The following is a 24,155-nucleotide window of genomic DNA, read 5'->3' as shown; positions in this document are numbered from 1 at the left end:
CTGGGTTTGGGTCATACCGCTTTGACTGAAAATAGAAAAAAAAAAGAGGCAACCTAGCCATATTGTTAGAGATTAGTGCGCATTCTGCTTTGGTGAACCAGAAGATCATAGTTATTAGTCAAGAAATTATCATTTAGAAGACACTAGTACACGTGGTATGGCAGGTTGACAGGCTATCATCAGCCTTTCTCTTAACAGTATGGAGCAACTCTTGAGGCAAGGATGAGAGCAAGGGAATCACCATACGGTTCTTCACTTTTTGTTTCTAGAGTAGCATATATGATGATAGAGGGAAGATTCAACTAGTATGAATATTTGTCATGTTTTTATTTCTCAATATATATACAAGATGAAGCAGGTAAATTAGATATACCATGGCCTATTTCTCTCTCTTGGATTAAGGTAAATTTTTGTAAGCAGAGTGATGGGAATGCTCAACCTTACGGTTTGGGCTATTCCTAAAATCTGATTCAATTGCTTATTTTCAAAGACCCCAAAATGTTACCATGATTTGTGATATTAACTTAATGACGTTATATTAAGCTCTATTTAAATAAGTCAATGAACCTAGAAATTCTATATGTGTTCAAAACTGCAAATTCTACCTTCATGATCTAACTTTTCAAACATACAGAAGTATAGTTTCTTCAGGCACTTAAAACAGAAATAAAATATAATAAAATAAAATGTGTACTCTGGACTAGTAATAAAGCATTCTAATAGAATAATTCAAGCCTATATCCAATTTGTATGAATCAGTTGTACCATAGTTTCCTATTGCGATCAACCATCAATAGGTATTGAACATTATCAGAATATCATATGCAGCACATTCATATGGATTTCTCAACCTAATTCAGCACCCACTGGGATTTGGCCAAATCAACTCCCTTTTTCAGCAAATTTAATTTAAAATTGAAACTTTCCATCACCATGGTAAGCTCTTTTTTTCCTGGGCAATTTTAGGGGAGGGGGATTGAACATATATGGATGCCCTGGATTGGTAAACAAAAATTGATTCAGGGGTAAAAAATGGGGAGGAAAAGGTGCTAACTGCAGTGCAAAGGAGATAAGTCATAAGATTTCCTTTTTTCTTTTGCTCTATACAATACAAAACTTCTTTTCCATTCTATTGATGGTTTTCATCCATTGAGAATAGCATTTTTTGAGCATTTAGAACTACAGAAGAACCTTGCCTAGCTTTTTCTACTATCTGCTTTATCAAAAGCTTTTCCATTTCATCATCTTCTTCATTTTCACTCTCACAAGCCTCATTTGATCCTTGACTCCTTGAGATCAGCTCTTCCCATGTCCTGACCTTATGACGAACAGAACTCCATGACTGGCTTTCTTCGATGACCTTATAGTCAGAGATGGACTCATATTCTCCACATCCATTAGGGCACCAATAAGGACTCTGACCAAATGGATATAATCCCTCTTGCTCAACCTTGTTACTTTTATGCTCTAAGGACGATATGCTCTCTTCTGGCTCGTCTATTCTCATTAACTCTTCATATGCTTCATTGTATGCATCAAGTGCTTCACCAGATAGGTTTAGAACCAATGGTCGGGCAATATTAGCATGTTCCTCTACCATGGCTGGGCTTTCTAGGGCAGATGAAGATCCTATTTCACTGTTGAATTCCCTCCTCCAGTTAATCTGTTCTGATTCCATAACATGGACCCGCTTTTGGCTTTGTTGTAGTGCTGTCCCAAGCTCCATGATACGTTCCTCCAGCCTTTCTTGAATGACTTCATGAAGACGCAAGCTCAGCTCTCGAGGTGAGACAGCATAGTTTGCGGTCTGGGTTTGAGTGGAGGTGCCACTCACATCTCTGTCCGAGTCAACTTGGTCCCTAGCTCCTCCATTGACCAATTCTGCTTTCAGTTCTCCGTGAATAATTCCTCCAACAAAGTCTGGATCAAGCTGCAATCAGATAATCAAAACTATTATACCTGCTAAACATGCATCTTATTAAAGATGGACGCAGGAACCAGTTTCAAATTTATATAATACAGAATAATAATGGAGTGAGAAGAAAGGCAACATTTGGAATTATTTCCCTAGTGATCCTGATTGATTAGTCACAATCTATGAGTTCCATCTTGCCACTTAGATGAATCCAAATGCCAAATTAATTTCTGAATTTCAAAAATGCCAGATTTCAGGAGAATTGTCGATTGATCCTTTAATTCCAGCTCAACCCAAATCCACGATTACTAGTAGTTCCAACTTCATGTTCCTGATTTGCAGAGAACAATATGAACTGAAGCAATCTTACCAGATTCGCTCTGCTTCGTATCCTTGCTTCCCATTGTAATTGCCATTGTAGCACATATGTGGCCACAGCCTAACTACTTCCCCATCAACAAGAATACATCAAATACATTTTTGTAGAATATATTCTCCATTAATGATTTCTTTGAGTTATATGGTTTGAAATATTGATGTTGTGATTTATGGATACATTCTCTAAATTGATGGAATAACCCAGATTGATGAGGAATTTTGTTTGCATTAAGTACATGCTCTCAATTGTCACTGAAAATGGAAACAACAGAAAAGAAAAAGAAATAAAAAAAGCATAGCATAATAATAGTGATTCAGGAAACTGATGCCTACATCCCTCACTCTCATTTGTAAGTACAAGTTGCTACAATGCATATATAGGAGCCTTCATTGCCTCAGTTGAATATTTCTTCGTGAATGCTTTTTACAATTCCAACAGTTGGTATTGTCAAAATACTTGCATCCAAATAGGTTTTAGAGCAAGACCATGATCTAGCCCAAAGAACTCATGTTTAGCAAGTAACTAAATATTCTGTTGGAATTAGTTCCAGTTTTTTTTTTTTTTTTTCAGAACAATTTAGGGTTTTTAGGAGTTAGAAAAGCTTGATCAAGTAACAAAAGGTTAGAAATTCCAAGTTTTATCATCTAGATTGATTCTTCTTTTGAAAGACAACTTTAAGTCAAAACTCGAAATAGATGCTTCAAGTTTTCCAAATTATAAAATCTCTATAACAAAATGAACTATTTTAATCTTTTAAGATGATTAAACCGATGTCTTGGATACTAACAAACTACAAAGTAACTCTGAAAAATAAAAAAATACCAGCATCAAATCACCCAAAATTACAAGATTGCCGCTGGTGCAAAATTATGAAGAAACTTGATTCCTTCTTCCATAGTTTTTTTTTTTTTTTTTTTTTTTTTGCTCCATGCCTGCATCACCTTATCAAGGAAAACCAACCACATAAAGGCCTCAATCTTGGGAAGGTACCAGTCTTCCAAATGCAGCCATATTTGATGGACCAGTTCACAGGTCAGGCTTCAGGCTCAAGCCTGACCCATGAAAAGTTCTATTTGATGGGCTCAAGGCAACATTAAGGCCTTAAGCATTAGAAAGAGAGAGACAACACTTGATATCCCTACTCAACAGTGGTGTTTCAAATAAGGGATTCCAAACCACTGTCCACCAGTTCACCTTGCAATGAGTAAAAGTCAAAGGTCTCCCTACTTAAGTAGAAATACAGTAGTCTATCAAAAGCTTGCTAAGTTCTGTTGAGGCGTCTCAGTCTCTGATGATCTTCCTGAAAATGAATCATGGAGCCATCCACAACTTTCAATTCAGTAAACAAAATATATGTATTGATTCCATTGAAGTCTCTCATGATCCCTTTACACAAAAGGTAATCTTAGAAGAAGAATTAAAGGCTCCATGACAATCCAAAAGAGAGGAAACTTGATCAGGAAAGGTTTCAATTTGGCCTTAAGTTTCAGCTGCTGTTTCACCCCCCTACCCCCACCCACCCCCAAAAAAAAAAGCAGCTTCTGGAAATGTTTTTATTTTTTTTTCTCAGGAACTAACACATTTTCTGGAAATTCAACGACATCTTGACATTCCAGATAACACTTCAGGAAAAAGATATTGACTCCATAAAGGTTTTACTTTTTATTTACCCTATGTCTTCTTTTTTTTTTTTTTTTCTCTCAACCTCTTTCAGTCTGTCCCTTAACCTTGGACAGCCCCCCACCAACCAGAATGAAGTGTCAGAATTCTGGAAATTTCAAAAATTCTGCTCTCTCCCAATCCATAAATTTCAAAAACTAAAGTCATCATAATAACCTGATTCCTTTGGCTCTACACTGAACATCTCATTTAAACCTGCCTGAAAATGGGAAAATTCATTGGCTAATAGTTTTTCTGAAGCTAGGGTTGAGGATTAGGTTATATTGGAGTTCAACAATCCTGGGATACGCTTTCAGATTTTTACGGGGATTTATTGTAATACCTACATGCTTCTGACTGCTTTTCCATCCTTTCAAGTCATAACTGGATGATTGTACGAATTTTACTTCATTCTAGATGGAACATCTGCTTCCCATCTTTATCCAATATTTATGAGCAGAAAGTTTATCATTGCGGAGTAAGATAGGGAATTGACATCCTAATTTGACATTAAGCTTTCCACTATAGAATTGATCCAGAAATATTGAATCTTATGAGTTTTTCAACCCACGGTGAGATGTATTCGTTGGACTGCTACACAGATAAGTCCTGAGTCAATTAATCCTCTTAACTCCGTTACCTATTGGATAAAAAGCATTTGACAGCATATTCATCAAAAGAAAAAGAGCACTTGGCAGCATGGTTCATTTTGGGAATTCAAAAGCAAAAACAAATGTTAATCCCCCCCCCTCCCCACACAGGGATTAAAACCTAAAATGTATCCAAGTTATACGTTATGGAGAAAGGTAATAATAGAAAAGCATAGCCATCATGGCGTCTGGGTATTAAGCAGTGACTATAAAGGCTATTATGAAGAAGAGTGTCTAGGCTCAAAATCAAAGCATACCTCCTCAAAACTTCTCTGTAAACTAGATGCGTTCATGTTAAGTTCAAGTCTCTCTAGTTCAGCTTCAAGCTCTGCTTCAATTTTGCTCATTGAGTCCAAATTCTCATCAAATTTCTGATGATGTGATTCTATAGTATCACATCCAACATATTCATCTAGCTTGTGTTCCGGAGGTGAAGCTGGAGCCTGGTAATGAAAACAAATGTCCTTAGTTTCCTGAGATTCATAACCATCACTAGTTAGCTCCTTCACAGTTAGCAAGTCCTTCATCTCAAGCTCTTCCTGTAGATCTTGAACCAAGTTTTCAGTCTGTTTCAACAAGTCCTTTAATTTGTCCACTTCCCTTTTATTTGCAATGATAGTAGACATCACACCAATAGTGATTCCAATACAAAAGGGAAGCATTCCATTGGGTGACCCTGTTGAGAATGATAGCAAATATTTTTTTGATAAGTAGAGTGATAGCAAATACTAAAACATGATAAAGATAGAATAAAAAGAAGAAGCAGCATAGTTAATATATAGGAAGTAGAACATGGAAACTCAGAACTTCCAATCAAGGAAGACCTCACCCGATAAGTATATAGAGGGTAATTGAAAATTTTAGATTATTTAATTATATAGATATTACTAATTTGAGTCAATGTAACAAGTAACAAAATTTGTCTTGCCAGAAGGATAAACTTAAACATTAATAGCTGCAATATGGATTTCTTTTCCTTTTCTTTCTTTTTTCTATTCTTCATTTAACTCATTCTATATGCAATATAGATTGAAAGCAGCTACATATTTTCTCTTGAGCTGTAATTATTGTTGACAGTAATCAGCAATTTTCTCTTGTTTTTTTTTTGGTAACTTCTCAAACAAAAAGCTATAAAATTTGCCCAACACCAGAGGCACAACCAACTAACACCAAGCATTGTTGACATTTGTTAAATGGACTAAAAACATATTCATCTCAAATACATTGATGTGGGATCTTATAGATCTCAGATTCAGAGAACTACCACCCCAAGCACAAAGGATGATAAAAACAAAACCAAATTTCTTAAATACATGTATGTTTTTTTATTTGAAACAAAAAAATGCCCCTTTAGATCTCCAAATGTAGGATAGGTCCCTTTGTGTGGTCAAAATAAATAAATAAATAAAGAACAAGAGTGTAAATTGACAACCTATAGAAATAACCTAGAAATCTTATTGATGAGAAAAGAATGTCCTTTATCCAAAAGCTGGTTTCATTTTTCTCAGAAATGTAAACTCTTGCAATTTGCAAAGTAAAAGATGCTGGAATCAGAAGAACAAAAAGTTCAGGGCTTTCAAGTTGACAGTCAGACAAAATTTAGTTCTGAAATTTAAAGGTTAATTCTTGAAATATACATCTGAGAACAGGCACCCATTATATAATTATAATTGCAAGATCAGCAGATTGCATAATTGCAAATTTTAAAACCAGATCACAAGTCGGTTCTGAAAAAAAAAAAGAAAAGAAAAGAAGAAAAAAATAGTACACCAGGAAAGTATATGAAGAACACAAGAAAAAAGTATTACCATCTGAATGGAAGCTCCTTGGAGAGATCTTCAAATTGGAACTGCCATATCTTCCAATCCAATCCTTTCCCCTTTTCTGTTTATCTTTCTTTGGAAGCTCCACCGAACCAATTTCTGGAAGTGAAGGCACCCCTAATACATTCTTCTCTTTTTCGGAGTACACTCCACCCTTCTCATGCACCTTATTTGCTTCACTTTCAGGTCGCATGCTGTAATACTCACCACTTGCTCTGCTAATTATTCGGCTTCCATCAGTCACAACAAGTGGCCTGACGGTTGATTTACGTCGTGATGGACGTCTAAAGGTACATTCTTCCCTTTCAATGTGCTCCTTGTACAACTGAGCTATAAGGCAGCTTTCTAAAGAACTTAGAGGTTTAATAGAATACCCAAAAGACCATTTGCTTCTAAGTCTTCTACTTCTACTGTATCTAGAACCGAAATTCACATCTGCTGTAGAAAGTTCAGAAGATAAAAAACTGTCGGATTTATCACCAATCTCACTCTTTCCCTTGAATCCATCCTCATTCTTCTGATGATGCATGTTAGAGATCCCCAGAGGTAAACTTGATAAAGAAAGCAAATTGTAGCCATCATACCCCCCGAAATTGGCTGCCTCATAGAATCCACCGGTTGACGCCATTTCTGTTGCCGAAGCACCGCCTAACCGGGATGTTTCTGGAAACCTCCAATCCGAATTCGATGAAAACTCTTCCTTACCATTAGAAATGTCTTCACTTGATTGTCTCTGGTCCAATCTGTATAAGTTATTGGTCCGGTCACGCAGCTGTTGCAGCAATGGCTGGGATTGAAATTTCTCATGCAGGGAGTCTCCTGCAAGCAATTGGGATAGCCCTTCTCTGTCCTTCGTCAGGCTCTGCCAATACTTGGCTAGATATCCAGCACCAGCAGCTGCTGCAACAACCCATAAATCCATTTTCACCCTCCCAAATTAAAAAAAAAAAAAAAAAAAAATCACCACTCAAGTTCGTTGAACTTCCGCTGTGCTCCAATTTGCAATATAAATAATCCAGAAAGAAAAGAGCCCATAAAACCACAAGAACAAACAATGCCTGAACTCAAAATTTAAAGAAAAAAAAATAAAGTTTTCCGGAACTCAAAACTCCGGGAGCAGAACAGTCTATAAATTTCTATGTAGTTACAGTAAAGATGACAGTATGGAAAATAATCAGAATCCCTTCAAAAGAGTAAAGAGAATAAGATGCTAACTAAAAATTAAGGCAACACATTCAGGAAAAGAAACCAGATTAGAGACTAAGGCCCAGAAAAACCAGGAAAACCCATAAAAGGTAAAAAAATTTCACAGAACCAATAGGAAAATGCATTCAAAAGTTCCAGGCTGCAAAACCCATTTCCCTAAAAAAAAATCTTCAAGAGAGAAGCTTAGATTAAAAGCTAAGCTAAGAAAAGAAAAAATAACAACAGCACACTTCTCCCGCCTTAACATGTCTGGTTCCAAGCTGTGAGGGAGACCAAACCGCCAAGACACTAGAAGACAATAGATTGTAGATTGAGAACCTCAGAGGAACATCACCCATTGTTCTGTTATCTACATTGAAAAGCTAAAATGAGGTTATAAATTTTTACAGAAGAAAAAGAAAAAAAGTTCCATTCCACATTTTCTTTCATATCTTGCTGATCTGTATTGTTGGGCTTTGTTGTCTACTTGCTGGATTTCAAAGGGTCTGGATTTTTCTTTCTTTCTTTCTTTCTTTTTTTTTAATTTCTGAAAAAGGGTCTTCTGGGGGCTACATGCCTACATTCCTATGTTCCTGAACGAGGAATTACAACGACAATCTGATAGGGGCTTTACGGCCCTGCTTCTGTTTTGGTCCCATTTGATTTTTATGCCCTTGAAAGCAACAAGAGAAAAAACAGTGCTCAGTACCTGGTCTTTGGGGCTTCTTCGCCACCAATTTACCACGTGTTAACCATAAAGGGTCCCACATGAACATTCCAAATTGAAATCATGGGTTTATAAGAAGTTTAGAACAAATGGTGGTTGTTATGTCATTCTTCAATTTCTTCAAGTATAATTAATAAATTAATTTGATCAATATAAACCCTATCAAACCTGGTAGTAGTCACTGCCTACCTCACTGGACAAGGACCCATTTCCGATCATTTTGATGCATGAGATTTCTTTGTTTCCATCTGATTCTTGCAAATTGCAAGGGTTAGCTCTGCAACAATTAATCATCTAGTACCCTGATATATTTGATCATGGCCCACTGAGGTGCTCCATTTCATTGAGCAAGCTGGATTCATTTGTTGAGGGATTAGTTACGTGGTAGTTGTTTTTTTTTTATTTGTAAGCCAGTACTCGGTAGTAGTTGGATTTAGGCCATTGAAATTTGAAAATGATATTCATAAAAAGCTTATTTTCAAATTTGAGAGAGAGAAGAGAGATTTTGTACATAATAAAACACATGATGTCTGAGAATGACATGGTCAATTTCTCAACGTGGCGTGTGAGAGAGAACTTTCTGTTTGATTTGTTTTTCAAAGCATCCAGAGAGTAGAATAGTTGGTTTTCTTTAAATCATTTAATTTCATTGATAAGATTTAGCAGGTAACCATGTGCATATGCATGTAAAGATCCACCTGGCTCAATGGTCAAAGTTGCATGTTGGATTTGAGCAAGAAGAGCATTTAGTAACTTCAATGGGCCAACAGCGCTTAGTGTGTTTTATGGATCACTAGCAGTGACTTGTCAAGGAAAGTGAGAGAATAGAAATTGATAATTATTACAATAAAAGTGAAATAACATGAATTGATAATTATTACAAGAAGAGAATGTAATGTTGTTTAAATAATTAATTTTAATTTTAGTATTTTATTAAAAAATAATTTAGTAGTTTATTAATGTGGTTTATTATATTAACAATTTTTAATAAGTAATAAATTACTATTAATTATTTTCCATATTATTTGATAGTGCTCTATTTTATTTATTACTTTATTAATGATTAAATGTTACAATTTTTTTTTGTAAATATTAGTCGATATTTAAATTGTAATCATAATTTTACAAAAAGAAAAAAAAAATTATCATAATTAAATTAATCTAATCCAGAGCTTGAGGTTTAAGACTTCGGTTGGGCTTGGGTTGATCCTCAACCTGATTCATCCCACCCAAGTGCAAAGAGCAATGTGAATAATTGGACTGAACTAGACCAAGTATAACCCTTGCATACATTATTTTTGGGCATTTAACTATTTTTTATATAAAAAGTATTAATATTGAAGCCAAAGGAACTATGGGGGATGGGCTACCCCCATTGTGTAGCCCAATGAGCAAATAATAATAATAATAATAAGATCTTAGCTAGATTTTGATAGTGTATTAATAGTTTTTAAGGTTGTCTGACCCAGCCCGGCCCATACCCCAAGCATAACAATATTTGTTTGAGCTAGGGACAAGGACATGTTTGCCCATGTAAATTATAAAACTATGATTTTTATATAAATTAAAATTTTATTTAATGTTAATATATTATAAAAATTTCTATCAATATATTAATATAATTTTTTGCTATCTAAATATTATATAATAATATTTAACATATATGCAACTTCCAAGTTTAGCATAGGCCATAGGGATTTCTTAGCTTGGACCCTACTCGCTAGGGCTATCAATGGACTCTGAAAGTGTCATACCCGATTCCACTCCAAATATGATTATCCCAGATTTGGAAGTTAGAACTTGCATCCAATTAATAATCGGATGTGGATGCAGACTTAACCCCATCTAATTTGATTAAAATTTGAGTTCAATAAATGATTATTGTTTTATGTATATATGTATAATTATATAAAATTTATAATTGATAAATTTAATAAATTATATTTATATAATTTATTATACATATATACTTTAAATAATTAGTTTTTAAAACCTTTTTTTAGTTTTTGGTCATTTTAAACATAATAAGATGATCATGGATTAAATCTTAATTCGATTTGAAATCCAACATAATAATTGGATGCAAATGCGGATGCAACTGGATCCGATTTTAATTTAATCCATTTACAACCCTACTGCCCACATTATGTGTGGTCTTGGTGCAAATCTAAGTTAGACCTACCTTAGAAGAGAACAATTATTGGAGCTCAGAAATTTGTAGGTCTAACCGTGTTGAGCCGAGTAACAAAATAATCATCCGTAAGTAGGAGTTGTATGACATTTCTAATCGGGCCATTATAGGTTTTATTATTTTAATTAATTTTATATGGATGCAAATGGGTTGTTTTATTACTTTTAATATTTTTTATACTTTATTTTAATTATCCCATAAATATTAGTTATGTTCAAATATAATTCAAATGTATTTTAACTTTTAATTTATGAAACATTAATTTTTTAGTTTTTAATAGTTGCTAGATAAAAACTTGTTAAAATTTAATATTTTTAGTAACTTCAGTTATTAGGTTTCAAATTATAATTTTCAAACAATCAACCACTAAATAGAATTTGACTATGTAATAAATAAATTGAATTTGGATGAGAATAAAATTCTCTCTTTGGAATACAATATGCTAATAGTGGAACACACCAATAGAAATAAATGATATTCTCTATCCCATTACTTTTAGGTAATTTAACTATTTATGATAACTAATTATTTGTTATTTGTTTATGGGTTGGGCTAGGCCCATGCTATCCTTGAAGTATTAGGCCCATGCTTGGCCCTGACATTTAGAGGCCTGATATGGGCCCAAGCCAAGGCGGGACCGAAATGATCACCTCTAAGCAATTTGCTTTTGGTTTATTATATTAATGAGAGGAGAGAGAATAAAATAATAATAAAAACTAAAAAAGAAAAAAGAAAAAGAGTCGTCAAATTTAAGCAAAGAATTAGTGGAGTAATTTATTGGAGGAGAGAGAGTTAATGGAATGACCAATGAGGAGAGATAATCAAAGGAGTTAAAGAAAAAGGAGAGAGTTAATGGTGAATTAACGAGGAGAAATAAAAGCGATAAAGACTAATTGGCTACTTGAATTATTTTGTTCAATTTTAAAAATAAAAATTCAAAAAAAAAAATGCAAAATAGACAAATGGTAGGGGAGAAAGGAGAGGCCTCTGACATGACAGACCCATTGGGGTGGGGAGAGAGGGAAGAGTGTAATATAAGTGGGGATTTCAGGGCCATGGCTCCCCTGGGTCTCTCTCTCTCAAGAAGCCTTGGTTGGGCCACTGTCTACACTCTACACTGCAAGACAATATGCCCCGGACCCCCAGTAATCTGGTGTGATTCTGAAGGCGTCATAGACTTTCATGTCCCAGCGATTCCTTTACTCGAACAACAGGTTTGAGTTGTCAAATGCCGAGAGCTTTATGGATCCAATGTCAGTAAGAGAGGTGATATAAGCTAATAATAATATGACCTCAGAAAGTGAACAGATAGATGGTCAGGTTAACCCCTGCTTTGACAGACAATATACATTGATTAGCAACAAATCTTTTAATTATTTTTTCCAGCCAGTATTGTCAGTGTCAGGTGAAACCCCATGGCCATATTCACTGAATTGAGAGGGCCACTGGGCTGGGTATAAAGCTTTCGACTTTGGAGGATGATGGGCCCGATACTCTGCCCTCTGTTTTCTTGAAACAAACCTATTGCGGCTCTCATGCCATGTCTTCTTAAATTTTCATTGTGTTTAATTCGTCCAAGGGAGATAAAAGGATGAAAATAGGAGTGGCTGGGGGAATTTGGGATGAAATGGCATTCTTCTTCTTAAGCATCTTTTTTCTTTGATTGGCATTGAGATGGAAGAATTTCCAATAACATAATCAAGTATAGAGAAACAAGCATGAAAACTGAAAGAAGAAAACGAAATTTTCAATGAGGATTCATTTTACTACACATAGCCAACACAATCATTTCTCAAATTGGGATTTCCCCTTTTTGCTTCTCCTTCCTTTCTTTTTGGTTCATGAAGAAAAAAGAATCACAAGTACCATATTTTCATCCTAGCTAGGATGATGGGCTAAACTGGGAAGGGTTGATGAACCATGCAACCCAATGGAATTAATAAACAAAAACAAGGGAATCAAGAAACACTACTAAGAGGGCATCATTCTATTCCAAGGAATTTATCAGATCTTGGAAATTAAAAACTAGCCAATCGGCTTTTGCAGCAACAGCTTCTCTAAGTTGAACGCCTGCATAGCAGATAAACAGATCGGCACCTCCTGGTTTACGAGCCTGTGTATCGCAATGTAGAAAGAGGTACATCACATTGGATCCAAAAGTTTCTTTCAGTCAAATGAAAAGATGTAAAATAAAACTATACAATGCAATTATAACTTCAAAAGAATTTTGGCTAATGATTCAACAAAATAGTTCCAATTAGTCCATGAATCGCATATTTAATCATTATAACTTTTGCATTTTTTGATGGTTATTATTATTTTTGCACTTCTTAGCATCTAAAACCGGACATATTAGATTCTAGATAAATGAGAATAAAAAACATGTTTTCAACATAGCCTGTAGAATTAATATATTTAGGTCGACTAAGGAGAACATTTCCCATACAAATATACATCTACTGGTCTACAGGACCATGATTCCATTATGTTCTTTTCTCTTGACCAACATGATTCTGTGATTCCAATGACCATCTCTAGCTACGTAACTAAACAAGTTAAAGACTCTTTCACTTCATAGGTGATTATAAGACGAGCATTATTCATTATGGGGTAAGAACCTTGTTTTGGAACAGGCTAAGAAAGGAAAAATATGGGTGTCGGGTCCACCATGAAAACTTTCCAAATCGATATCAAGGTTATTCCAAACAATGATTATCTAATTCGCAGCTTGGTTTGACTTCTATTGTTCACAATGCAGTAATTTTTTGTTTGATCTAAGGGTAGACTTGTTGAATATGTTAACATGATTAGCATTTAGCAAATTACTATTTCTGATCTGCAAATATTTCAGGGAATATGTATAACATGATTTAGGCCAATGTCAAGCACATTGTGCCAAAAGGCCCACCTGGAAACAGACAAACAGTGTTGGTTAGTGCTTCCTAGCTATTTTTCACCATGGCTCAATACTTTTCCTATATCATCATGAAACCAGGTATAAGTTCATGAAAGAGTCAATCTCAGAATTGTAGATCAACCAGACTGATTTTCAGTAATGGTTCCATCAAGTTAGGAATCAAACATTCATGGATTAGTATGATCAAATGTGTGCAACATGTCATCAAATCACACCATGCATGGCAACAGACCGTTTTGATAGGAAGAGCACTAGATAAATTTCATTGGTATAATAGGAATCATGTAACCATCCCAACTCCCAAGCAGTTGTGAAGACGATGGTGTTGGTAGATATATCCTTACCTCAAGATCAGTTGCACCATCCCCAATCATGACTAAGCACTTGTATCCATGGGCCTAAAAGCTCAACATAATCAGTAAAATACAAAAGCTGCTAAGAGAACTAAACTGAAAATGTCTCTGCAGATATCCAAGACTGACCTTTCTTACATGTTGAACTGCAGTGGCCTTTCCACCACTCCTTGAAGTAAACTCATTCCTGTCGAACCCAAGGAACTCACCAGAACTTCCAAAGAGAAGCTGATTGGCGAAAATGTTTTCACATGGAATCCCAAGAATTGATGCAACAGGCTTCAAAGAAAAAAAATGTTCTAGTTATTAATTATTACAAGAAAATGTGTTTCCCACACATCGAAATGTAAGTAATGTTTTCAGACCAAATAAAGGGGTATGGAACTTGTGTGCAGGTTTCAATGAACACAAAATATTGGAAACCAGGACTAGCTCTCAAGGTAAGTCATAAAAAGATACAGCGGTTATAAAAGCATTAGCCAAAAACAAAATCAAATTGTTTTTTAATCAGTAGAAAGAAAATAAAATAAAATTAATCATCAAAATAAGCTATAGAAATTAAAGCATCTAAAATTTGTGAGACTCGCAAGACAAAAGTGATAGGTTTAGCAATTAAAGATACATTAAAAAGAAAAACTATGCAGCCATATCCAAGCTACTATTTGATGAACCTCTCCAAGATAATAATGAGATTCCTCAACTTTAAACATGAGAATTAACTCAATTAAGAAAATGCACACTTTGTGCAAAAATTACCAGAGGTTAGGTCTGTATCAAGTCCATCCCTCCCAAGCTTGGATAGCCAGGATCAACATTGGGCAATGGCCCTTTTTAATTGATTCCATGGTGGTTTTCCCAGAGTCTATCTTACAATAATCACTTTAAAATAGGGAACTTATTCTATGACCACGTGCCACAAAAGAGATAAGCCAGTAGAGTTTCACTCCTCTTCCCACATCTTGAAGAGGATAATACACTCTTTTACACATACTTAGCAACCACCATGCTTTAACATTGATACTGATATGATAAAAATATGAGCCTCATTTTAAAGTGCAAGAGCATACTTGGATCATTTGGCGAAACCCTCCAGAGATCAGGTACACATCAGCGTTATGAGCCTTCAGATACTTAATCAACTTGTCTATTCCTGGAGAAATCCTACAAATTACAATAAACCAATGCCAAATTACATTGACTAAAATAACATGATATGGAAGGAATAAAAACCAGACAAGTCACCAAAGAAAGCAGACAGAAAAGCAATGTAAAAAAGAAAGACAAAGACATATATGTCTATAGAGCAAAACATTGGTTGTAATCCCCTAGATATTATATAATTTATCACTTCAATGCAAACAAAAACACAATATTAAATAAAAAGAAAAACAAATTTTTTGGAATAAGGAAATTTAACAAGCATCAAATCAGAGCTCCACTAAGCCACAAATCAAGAATTAGGATTGGCTAGACAGATGGAGGAGAAAGGGCTGAATGTCTACAAGAAAAATTATTAGGGGTTGCCCATCTCAAGCAAACACATGAAAGAAGCCGACAGGTTGTAGTCCCTTACTACTACTAACGATATGGACAACATTAACGAAAAGAAAAATCATACAAGGATAAACAGAAATCCTCTCCATCAACAAATGAAGAAGAAGAAGAACCTAAAATCACAAAACCACATCTTCTAGGATAGGATAATATAAAATAAGGCAATAAATACCCATGATATTGAAAGCAAGACAAAGTAAGGAGCTCGCATACCTGGATGGCTTCTTCTCAAGGAAATCCTGGACTTGAGACAGAGAAGGGTTAAACAGAGAGAGTCTAGCAGCAAGAGCATCCTCAAAGGGAACAGAGCCACTCATTGCCCTGGAAAGTCCGAACAAAAAGGAAACAACTGTAAACATTTTTCATTACCAATCCATCCAAATTTTTTTTTTAGATGGAACAGCAAGGAGGACATGAAACCTGGCAGTCCACTCTGCAACAGCCTTTCCAGCTCCACAAAATTCCGCGAGCTCATCAATACCCTCATCCAGGCAGACAGTACTATCCACATCAAAGCATACTGCATCAGCACTTTTCCATATCTCAAGAACCTCTGCAAGAAACCAGAATCCACAACGATAGAGAATCAAGGATCATTATTTAGAACGACATTCTAAATACATCTACTCAATTCATTGGGTCTCTCAGTATCAACACCAAACTCCACCTTAATGAAGTTGTCATTGATTAGCTGATTTGAATCCAACAATCAATAGACCCTTTTACAGCTCCAAATCCGAGTTCACAAACACGGAAATACACCCAACCAATAAAGAATGAATCACTTGAAAAGTTTTCCAATACGACCTTTAGAAGGGACGGTGTTGCTGAAGCGAGCAGAAGAGGACTCTAAGGGCTGCTGAATTGAAGCGGCAATCAAGGTGAACTTTGTGGATTGGTTGGCCATCCCAATAGGGTTCTTATACACACTTTGAGATATACGCAGAGAGTTCACAGAACAAAGAGGAGATTGTTGGCGACTAAAACGAGGGCGAATGGGAGTGATGCGTGAACTTATCAATCCTTCCATCAAGTTACCTGCTTTTTGTCCCTCAAATATATAAATGAACCAAATTAGCAAAAAAAAAAAAAAACCCGAAAATTAACATTAGAAATTCTCTTGCAGGACTACAAACGAGTAATTCTTAGAATTATAAGCACACTTTCGTCTGCAACCAATAAGAGTTAAAAGATTTTAAGAAACTACTTAGAAATTTAAAAAGAACAGTTGAAAAAATAAAAGCTCAGTACAACTTTACAAGATTAAAATCAAAGAACTTCACAAGCAGGATTCCAACCCCGATCAAGTAAACGAGTATGGATCGGATCCGAGCCAAACAAACCAGAAAATGAAACATCTCTGAAAACAATCATTCCAAAAACATTACCTTGAAAATAAAGTTTGTTTCCCTCCTCTTTGGGGTCTCTTCGCTTTTCTGATTAGATCTCCGCTCTCCTCCAGTCTCAGTCGAGAAAAATCCGGGTTGGGTTTGGTGAGAGATGTCTGCAAATGAAGAAATAAAATTTGTCCTGAACCGACACAAACAAGGACGATCGCAGTGGCAGCTTCGTACCATAACTCGGGGTGGTCGAACCCGAACCTGAGTGATTCAAATAACATACTTAGGGTGCGTTTGGTATCATTCGCTCAAAAGAAAAAAAAAAAAAATATATATATATATATATATATATAGAGGGAAATCACCAAGTCATATTCCGGTAATACCCAACAAAAGGGTTGAAATCAGAATAGGCCATTTTAATTCTATCAGAATTAGACATACCTAAGATGAGTTCGGCCTTCCCACCTTCAGTTGAACTTCAAGAGTTTCAGTGGTTTAGCCTTCCGGGGAGGGTTCAATTTGGGTGGGTTTGGGTTGAACATTTATTAAAATTTTGAAAAGGCTCGACCAAGGAAGGTTCAACCGGCTTACTGATTTGGTGTAATGACGTAAGTACATACGCTTATATATTGTATTTTAATAATTTCATTCAATTTATCACTAGGCGACATAGACAACCAAAATACAAACACGTCTCTTTTTCTTTCTTTCTTACTAGCGAGGGGCGCTAAGTGGGAGAAAAAAAAGAACAATAGAAGCTGTAGTTGTGTGCCATTTTCCAGTAATCAGAGATTCATCTCCATCATCCTACCAATTATTGTACAAATCAGTCTGCAAACATATTCCACCATGGGCACCAGAAGGAATAGCTACCAGGCAAGCGTGTTCAGTCCGTCACCATGAAGGAACTACAACTTCAAGTTCTCCATATATATTCATAAATTCTATTTAATTTATAACAGAGAACATCAAAGCTGTAACCACCTCTCTATAATTCTCTCTCAGAACACTTACATAAAAACAGGAAGTAATCCCAAGCAGTGACATGCCCATCAACATGATCATTTTAATCATTCTGTTGTTTTGCTTCTTCGAAAGGAACACAAGGACTGTGAATGATAAAATTATCATTTATCAGAGTGTGAACTGTGAATGTTCTCTATGTGCTTGTCATTAAAACTGCTAAATAGTTAATCATCTGCAAATACACAACCATTTTACATTGATTAAACTCCCAAACTAACTATCATATAACGTCTACTTACTAAAAACACTCCTAACTTGCTAGCATCACATTTGACCCTAAAATCCTTGTAAATTTGCACTTGTTCCCTACAAATCAGATTGGTTACATGAGACCATTGACTTGGATGACACCAGTTCCAAGTAGCAAGTAATGACTAGTGTTTAATGATCCATGATTGTAACATTTGACACTGGCCATGCCTTAAGATATGCCATTCAGAGGGACCTGCCAATGGAAGAGCATCAAAAGTTAGATACCACCCATTTCTGGTTATGATTTACTAAATTAAAAGACTTTATCATAAATGGTTAAAATGTTGCACATTACTCACAGACATAAAGAGATGACCTCTCCTGCAGACTATCAACTCTAACAGGTCTTCCTTATCAACCCAATTACCTATCTTGTTTGAGATAAGCCTATTTCATAATATTCCTTCCTAGATTGACCTTAAGGTATACTCTGCTACAAGTTTTGTGAATGCTGAAGATTTGTTTTCTAACAATTTTCTTGGGTGGTCATACTCCACAATAAGACCTGACAAAAATAGAAAAAAAAAATGGGAAACAAGTTTTTGAAGAGTAACTACCCAGCAGAAAAATACCAATTTATCCATGCCAACCAACCTTGATCAAGTAGCAAGATCATGTCACTATCAAGGACAGAATCTATTCGATGAGCTACACTGATGATTGTTAACCCTGAAAATTGATCTCTTATTGTTCTCTGGATCAGGCTATCAGTTGCTGTATCTAATGAAGTTGTTGCTTTGTCATGCACAAGAATTTTACTCTTTTTTAGTAAAGCCCGTCCTAAGCAGACCAGCTGCCGCTGACCAAGGCTCCAATTTTCACCATTCTCAACTACTGTAAAAAAATCCCATTAACCACAAAAGTTAACCCAGGAATATGCTATGCTTCTCTAATGAGCACATGTGCAAATTCGAACCTTCTGAATCAAGCTTTTCCTCTTTCTTCCTAATTTCTTCTCCCAGTTGACACTTGTCTAGAGCCTCCCATATTTGTTGATCTGTGTACTCAACAAGTGGATCAAGGTTGCTTCGCAGGGTCTTGAACATAGTGGGGTCTTGTGGAATGATACTTAATCTGGACCTCGGATCCTGCAGCCCTATAGTTCTAATGTCAATACCATCGATTAGAATTTGACCACAGCTGTTCTCCCAACAATCCCAATCTTTGCTCCACCATTGAAGGTGCATGTAATACCACACAAAACATGGGCCAAGTGTGGGGCATAGCGAACCTGAATCCACTTGGGGTTGTTAAAAAATATTGAGAAACTACAGCATTTCTATTTTGCTGGAAGAAAATGAAAGTTGTGTTCTACAAACATATAGACATCTATTACAAACATTGAAAGTTTGGAACATGGATTAATGTTAATGTCGCCTGGACTCTCCTAAATTGATGAAGCATCCATGTCAGAGTTATGTATGATTCTAACACTCCATGGGTTGTTGGAGGACATTTCTGTGTAACATTTTCCTTTCTGTCCTCCCTTATTTGATATAAATAAATAGCTAATGTACAAAATGGATGCCAATTTTCTTATGAAACATTATTAAAACACAAATATAAAATTTAAACCCATTTTCTATACATATGTAACATTGAAATACAAAAAGATATGAACTACTTAAAGATTTTATACTTTTCTATAGGCAAGTCTACAAGTCCGTTTTTTCTTCCCAAGTCAGACTCCTGGACATGCATCGCATTCTTATTTCTAGGTCCATGTGTATGTTAATTATTGTTTCTTTTTTCTGGTAATGGATAATTACACAGATTTACTGAGTTACTATTGGACTATGTATTTTTCATTCATTCAAAATAAAATGCCATTATTGAGACTTGACCTCACCTGTAAATTCTGAATCTCAACTTCTCCACAGGATGGCCAGTTAGGATCAGGTCTATTTGCTTCTATTATGGGAGGAGGTTCATGGGGAATGCATGCGTATTGAAGTATTCTCTCTACATATACAATTTTATTCTCAAGGTTGCTTAGGGTAAATATGACATCTTCTTGTAGCATGTTCAAAGTACGTCCATACATCACTGCTAACCCTGGAAGAAGAAGAAATGGAGGGGGGAGAGGAAACTCTAAGCAGTAGCCACTGGTAAGTAATGAAAACTTAAGGAATATTTTTTTGAAGAAAAAAAATGTAATGAACTTACTTGGATTAGTTACTCCTGGTAAGGTGATCAAAAGAACCAAAGCGAAAGCAAACATCACTAATGACAATATATCCAAGCGGAAGCATGGCCACGACATTGCACCAATATGATAGAGATTGGGTTGCTGATAAGCATTAATTAGCTCGAGATTTGTTTCCATGAATCTCGATTCCTGATCAAAACTCCTGATTGTAGTTGACCCTGATGCTGTTTCTGTAAAATGTTGTATGATATCAGCATTCCACACACCGACCATCCGAGATATTGTGGCTATGCAGTATTGCTGCAAATTACTTGAATCATGAGAGAAGAAGGAAATGGAGTTTCCGACTTACTTGTCCAGGCATGAAGAAACAGAAAAAAGAAAGCCACAACAAACAAACTCAAACAGACAACAGGTTTAGAATTTGCAGACTAAGATGCAAAATGAGAGAACATTTGTTAGTTAATTTTAGGAAGTAATCCCAAGCAGTGACATGCATCAGCATGGCCATTTTAATCATTCTGTTGTTCTGCTTCTTTGGAAGTAACACAAGGAGGACGATACTGGCTGAAAACTCTGTAAGCTGAAATCAGAGTTAAGCCAAGGAAGCACAAGAGGACCAATGTATGCTGAAATCAGAGTTAAGCCAAGGAAGCACAGGAGGACCTGATAAGCATGGAGAACCAAAGCCACTTTTGCTCTACTACAAAACTTTCCATAAAAGGTACAGACTTCACTCCAACTCACATCTCTGTCGCCATTGTAAGCCAAGTAAAGTATCCCCACCACTGCAACTACTGATGTAACCATTAAATAAGCTACAACCTGCTCAAAAATATTGCAATTTGAGAATAAAGTAGATATGCGAGCAGTTCTCTGCTGCATCTGGGCATCAATCTGGCATGTCGAATTGGGAAGGGACGAACGTAAAGAGCAAATCTCTTACCGCTGTCGCCGATCAGGAGAAGCTTTATCAAGTAATTGTAATCGGTTCGGGCCCTAGCAGGTGGAGCGGCCATCGAAGAAGAGAAAGAAAAACCTAGGAAAGCTTTGTCTGTGCATGTAAGAAAATAGATAACAGATTAAAGATTAAAAACATTGAGAGAGATTTATCAGATAGGGGAGAGAAAACCTTGATTGGTTGAGAAAATGTCTCAACAATCATGGACAAGTGTCTCATTCCAATGGAGCCTAATCCCAACTATTTAGAGAGATTTGTGCGTAGTTACTATCCATTGTAACAAACCCAATACGCCTAATGACCACCGGCTTTTATCTAAAGTGGCGGTCTTCAATCCGCCCCTAAACCTCTATCGGCTTAGCTCAAGACCGCCGGCTTAGACATAAAAGACCGCCACCCTTGAAGGCCGATCTAATGCAGTTCGATCGTTCCCTAAAGCGGCGGTATATCAGAACCGTTCGACTCAAAGTTAATAAAGGTGGCAGTCTAGACCGCTGGCTTAGATCTGTTTAGACATCCGCCTTAGGTACGTTAACACGTTTCTTCTGTTTTTTCAGTGGCAATCTAAACCGTCGACTTAGATCTGTTCAAACCGCCGCCTTAGGTCAGTTAACGTGTTTCTTCCATTTTTAGGTGGCAGTTTGGACCGCTGACTTAGATCTATTCAGACCGCCGCCTTAGGTCAATTAACAAGTTTCTTCCGTTTTTTAGGTGACAGTCTGAATAGAAAGGGTCATTTACTAAAATATCCCTCATAATTTCATGTATTTACTAAAATATACCCTATAGTTAGCATCTTACTAAAACACCACTTATAATTTGCAACTTATTTGATCAATATTCCATTAGATGATAGTGGAAAATGACAGTGTTGACCATAATGTTCATTTAAATAAATTTAATCAAAAGAAATAAAAATAAAAATACCATTTTTGTCCTTAATAAGACACGGGCAACCAATCTAATAGTTATATTTGGTCAATTTTGTTTTTTATACAAAAAAAATGTGTTATATTTTTAGAATAAAAAATCACGAGTCTAATAGCAAAACAAACGCTCAATTTTGTAAAATATATGGGATGTTTTAGTAAAATAAAAACGATAAGGTGGTTTAAGTAAATATGTAAAACTATAAGGTGTGTGATTCTGAAATTAACCCCATCCCCGATCCTCGATGGGGACCCAAATCCCCAAAATGTTTTCAAATAATGGTATTTTTTTAATTAAATTTATTCAAAGTAAATAAAAATTTTTAATTATAAATAATGTTTTGATATATATATATATATATATATATATATATATAATATAAAAATATAATAGTATATTTAATATAAATAACATTTAATATATAGATAGATAGATAGATATAATCGGGGTCGGGGAAGTCGGGTCCCCGCCAAAACAATCCATATCCTCAACCCCATTAGGTCGGGAAAGTCGGGTCTCCGTCGAGGATGGGGAAAATTGTCATCCCCGAAGGTGCATTCTACTAAATGACCCTAATAGAAACATATAAGAGTGATCAATTGTTTTATATTTTCAACTTTGTAAATAATTAATAATTATTCATATTTTATATACTACTTTTAATAAAATTTTTATAATACAAAAATAACAATAATTAATTTCAATTAGGATTATTCATGAAACCAACCAACCCGATTAACTCAACCCGAGTTTATTGGATTTTTAGTATTTTAGGTTGGCTTTGGTTCAAAAATTTTCCAATTCAACCAAATAGGATCAATTTCACTTTGGCCATTTATAAATTGACCAAAATCAAATGACCTAACCATGGATATATATTAATATTTTATATTTTAAATATAATTTTTAATATAAAAAAGTGGAAAATTTCTCATATTTCTTAGTCTAAAATGTTTTATATCATAAATTTAATTTTTAAATTTATTTTTAATAAATACACTATAGATTTTAAAATTTAATTTAATTTTTTAAGTTTAAATCTTTTGAACCAACTAACCAAACCAAAAAATCAACCCAAATCAATACAACTTAAATGGGTTGGTTTTCACAAAAGGTTAGTCGGTTTCAACTGACCAAATCACTAACCTGACAAGGTCAATTTAGTTGGCCAAATAGCCTACGACCGAACCAAACCAACTCATGAATACTCATAATTTCATCTAAATTAATAGTCTCATCTCTAATAAATAACAATAGTTTAATCTCTAATAATTATTGAAAATTTATAGCAAAAATAAATAATTATTGAAACAATAATTACAACAATTACAAAAATACAATAAGTACTAAAAATATATTAACTTAGTCAATAAATAATATACTCTTAAATAATAGTTTAATCTCTAATAAATATTAATCAATAACAACTTATAACAAAAATACAACAAGTATAATAAATTAACTTTAGAAATTTCAATAATAGTAATTTAATCTCCAATAATTATTAAAAATTTTATGTTAAATAACAAAACAAAAAAATTATACATAATCATTGAAAGTACACTTATCACAAAAAACAATAAATATTAATTTTAGTATATATAATTATATAATAAATATAGATTAAGAGTTTAAAATTATTATTAATAAATATTAATTTTTTTGAAAGTTATTTTCTTGAATTATTACTTGATATAAGTGAAATTAATTATTTATAATTTTATGTAAAAATATTAAATTATTATTAATTTCAATATTATGCTATAATTATTTTTATACTTTTTAAATTTTTTTATTACATAATTTCTTTATTTTAACTATTTAAAATCTGGTATTGTTAAATATTTTGTTTTTTTAAATATTTAGTTATTTAAATACTGAAATAATATGCTAAATTGAGTTAAACTTTCTTTGGATAAATATAAATAAAAAACAGGGGAGAGGATAAATATGAATTACAGATAATTTAGGAGAAATTTTAGGAGAAAATATTATTTTGATTATTGGAAAAGTGCATCTCATTGGTTGTTTCAAAAAATGACATGAAATAAAAAAAAAAAGAGAATTTCTTGACCACTTTGTTTTAATATATATATATATTATTTATACGAATTTGATACATAAAATTAAATTTAAATAAA

The 24,155-nt window shown here is 34.6% G+C and overlaps 2 protein-coding genes across 8 annotated transcripts; both read right to left on the bottom strand.

Moving 5' to 3' along the window:
* Positions 1 to 891: 891 nt before the first annotated feature.
* On the bottom strand, positions 892 to 7,983 carry LOC104599225 (uncharacterized). Its single transcript, XM_010261675.3, has 3 exons — positions 6,412 to 7,983; positions 4,861 to 5,279; positions 892 to 1,930 (listed from the first exon to the last, which is right to left on the bottom strand). The coding sequence occupies exons 1-3, from the start codon at positions 7,346 to 7,348 to the stop codon at positions 1,130 to 1,132; spliced, it is 2,157 nt and encodes a 718-aa protein (XP_010259977.1). The 5' UTR covers positions 7,349 to 7,983; the 3' UTR covers positions 892 to 1,129.
* A 4,272-nt stretch (positions 7,984 to 12,255) lies between these two features.
* On the bottom strand, positions 12,256 to 23,413 carry LOC104599196 (phosphoserine phosphatase, chloroplastic). Of its 7 annotated transcripts, XM_010261635.3 has the most exons (11): positions 21,070 to 21,855; positions 20,141 to 20,948; positions 19,824 to 20,029; positions 16,742 to 16,954; positions 16,161 to 16,391; positions 15,774 to 15,906; positions 15,567 to 15,674; positions 14,867 to 14,960; positions 13,929 to 14,078; positions 13,791 to 13,844; positions 12,256 to 12,642 (listed from the first exon to the last, which is right to left on the bottom strand). In XM_010261635.3, exons 5-11 carry the CDS (start codon positions 16,381 to 16,383, stop codon positions 12,517 to 12,519), a joined length of 888 nt encoding a protein of 295 aa, XP_010259937.1. In that variant the 5' UTR covers positions 16,384 to 16,391; positions 16,742 to 16,954; positions 19,824 to 20,029; positions 20,141 to 20,948; positions 21,070 to 21,855; the 3' UTR covers positions 12,256 to 12,516. The 7 variants fall into 7 exon arrangements, 2 of the variants coding, with proteins under 2 accessions (XP_010259937.1, XP_010259968.1); XR_016084010.1 differs by lacking the exons at positions 12,256 to 12,642; positions 13,791 to 13,844; positions 13,929 to 14,078; ... (3 more) ...; positions 16,161 to 16,391; positions 16,742 to 16,954 and adding exons at positions 17,840 to 18,167; positions 18,274 to 18,479; positions 18,569 to 18,808; positions 18,891 to 19,078 and having other exon boundaries at positions 20,141 to 20,423; positions 20,790 to 23,412; XR_002022823.2 differs by lacking the exons at positions 12,256 to 12,642; positions 13,791 to 13,844; positions 13,929 to 14,078; ... (3 more) ...; positions 16,161 to 16,391; positions 16,742 to 16,954 and adding exons at positions 17,840 to 18,167; positions 18,274 to 18,479; positions 18,569 to 18,808; positions 18,891 to 19,205 and having other exon boundaries at positions 20,141 to 20,423; positions 20,790 to 23,411.
* Positions 23,414 to 24,155: the final 742 nt, after the last annotated feature.

This window comes from Nelumbo nucifera, chromosome 3 (genome assembly GCF_055504915.1).
Source record: "Nelumbo nucifera cultivar China Antique chromosome 3, China Antique-T2T, whole genome shotgun sequence".
Classification (NCBI taxonomy): Eukaryota; Viridiplantae; Streptophyta; class Magnoliopsida; order Proteales; family Nelumbonaceae; genus Nelumbo; species Nelumbo nucifera.
The sequence above is the reverse complement of the archived record's forward strand: the minus strand, read 5'-3'. Positions and strand labels throughout refer to the sequence as shown.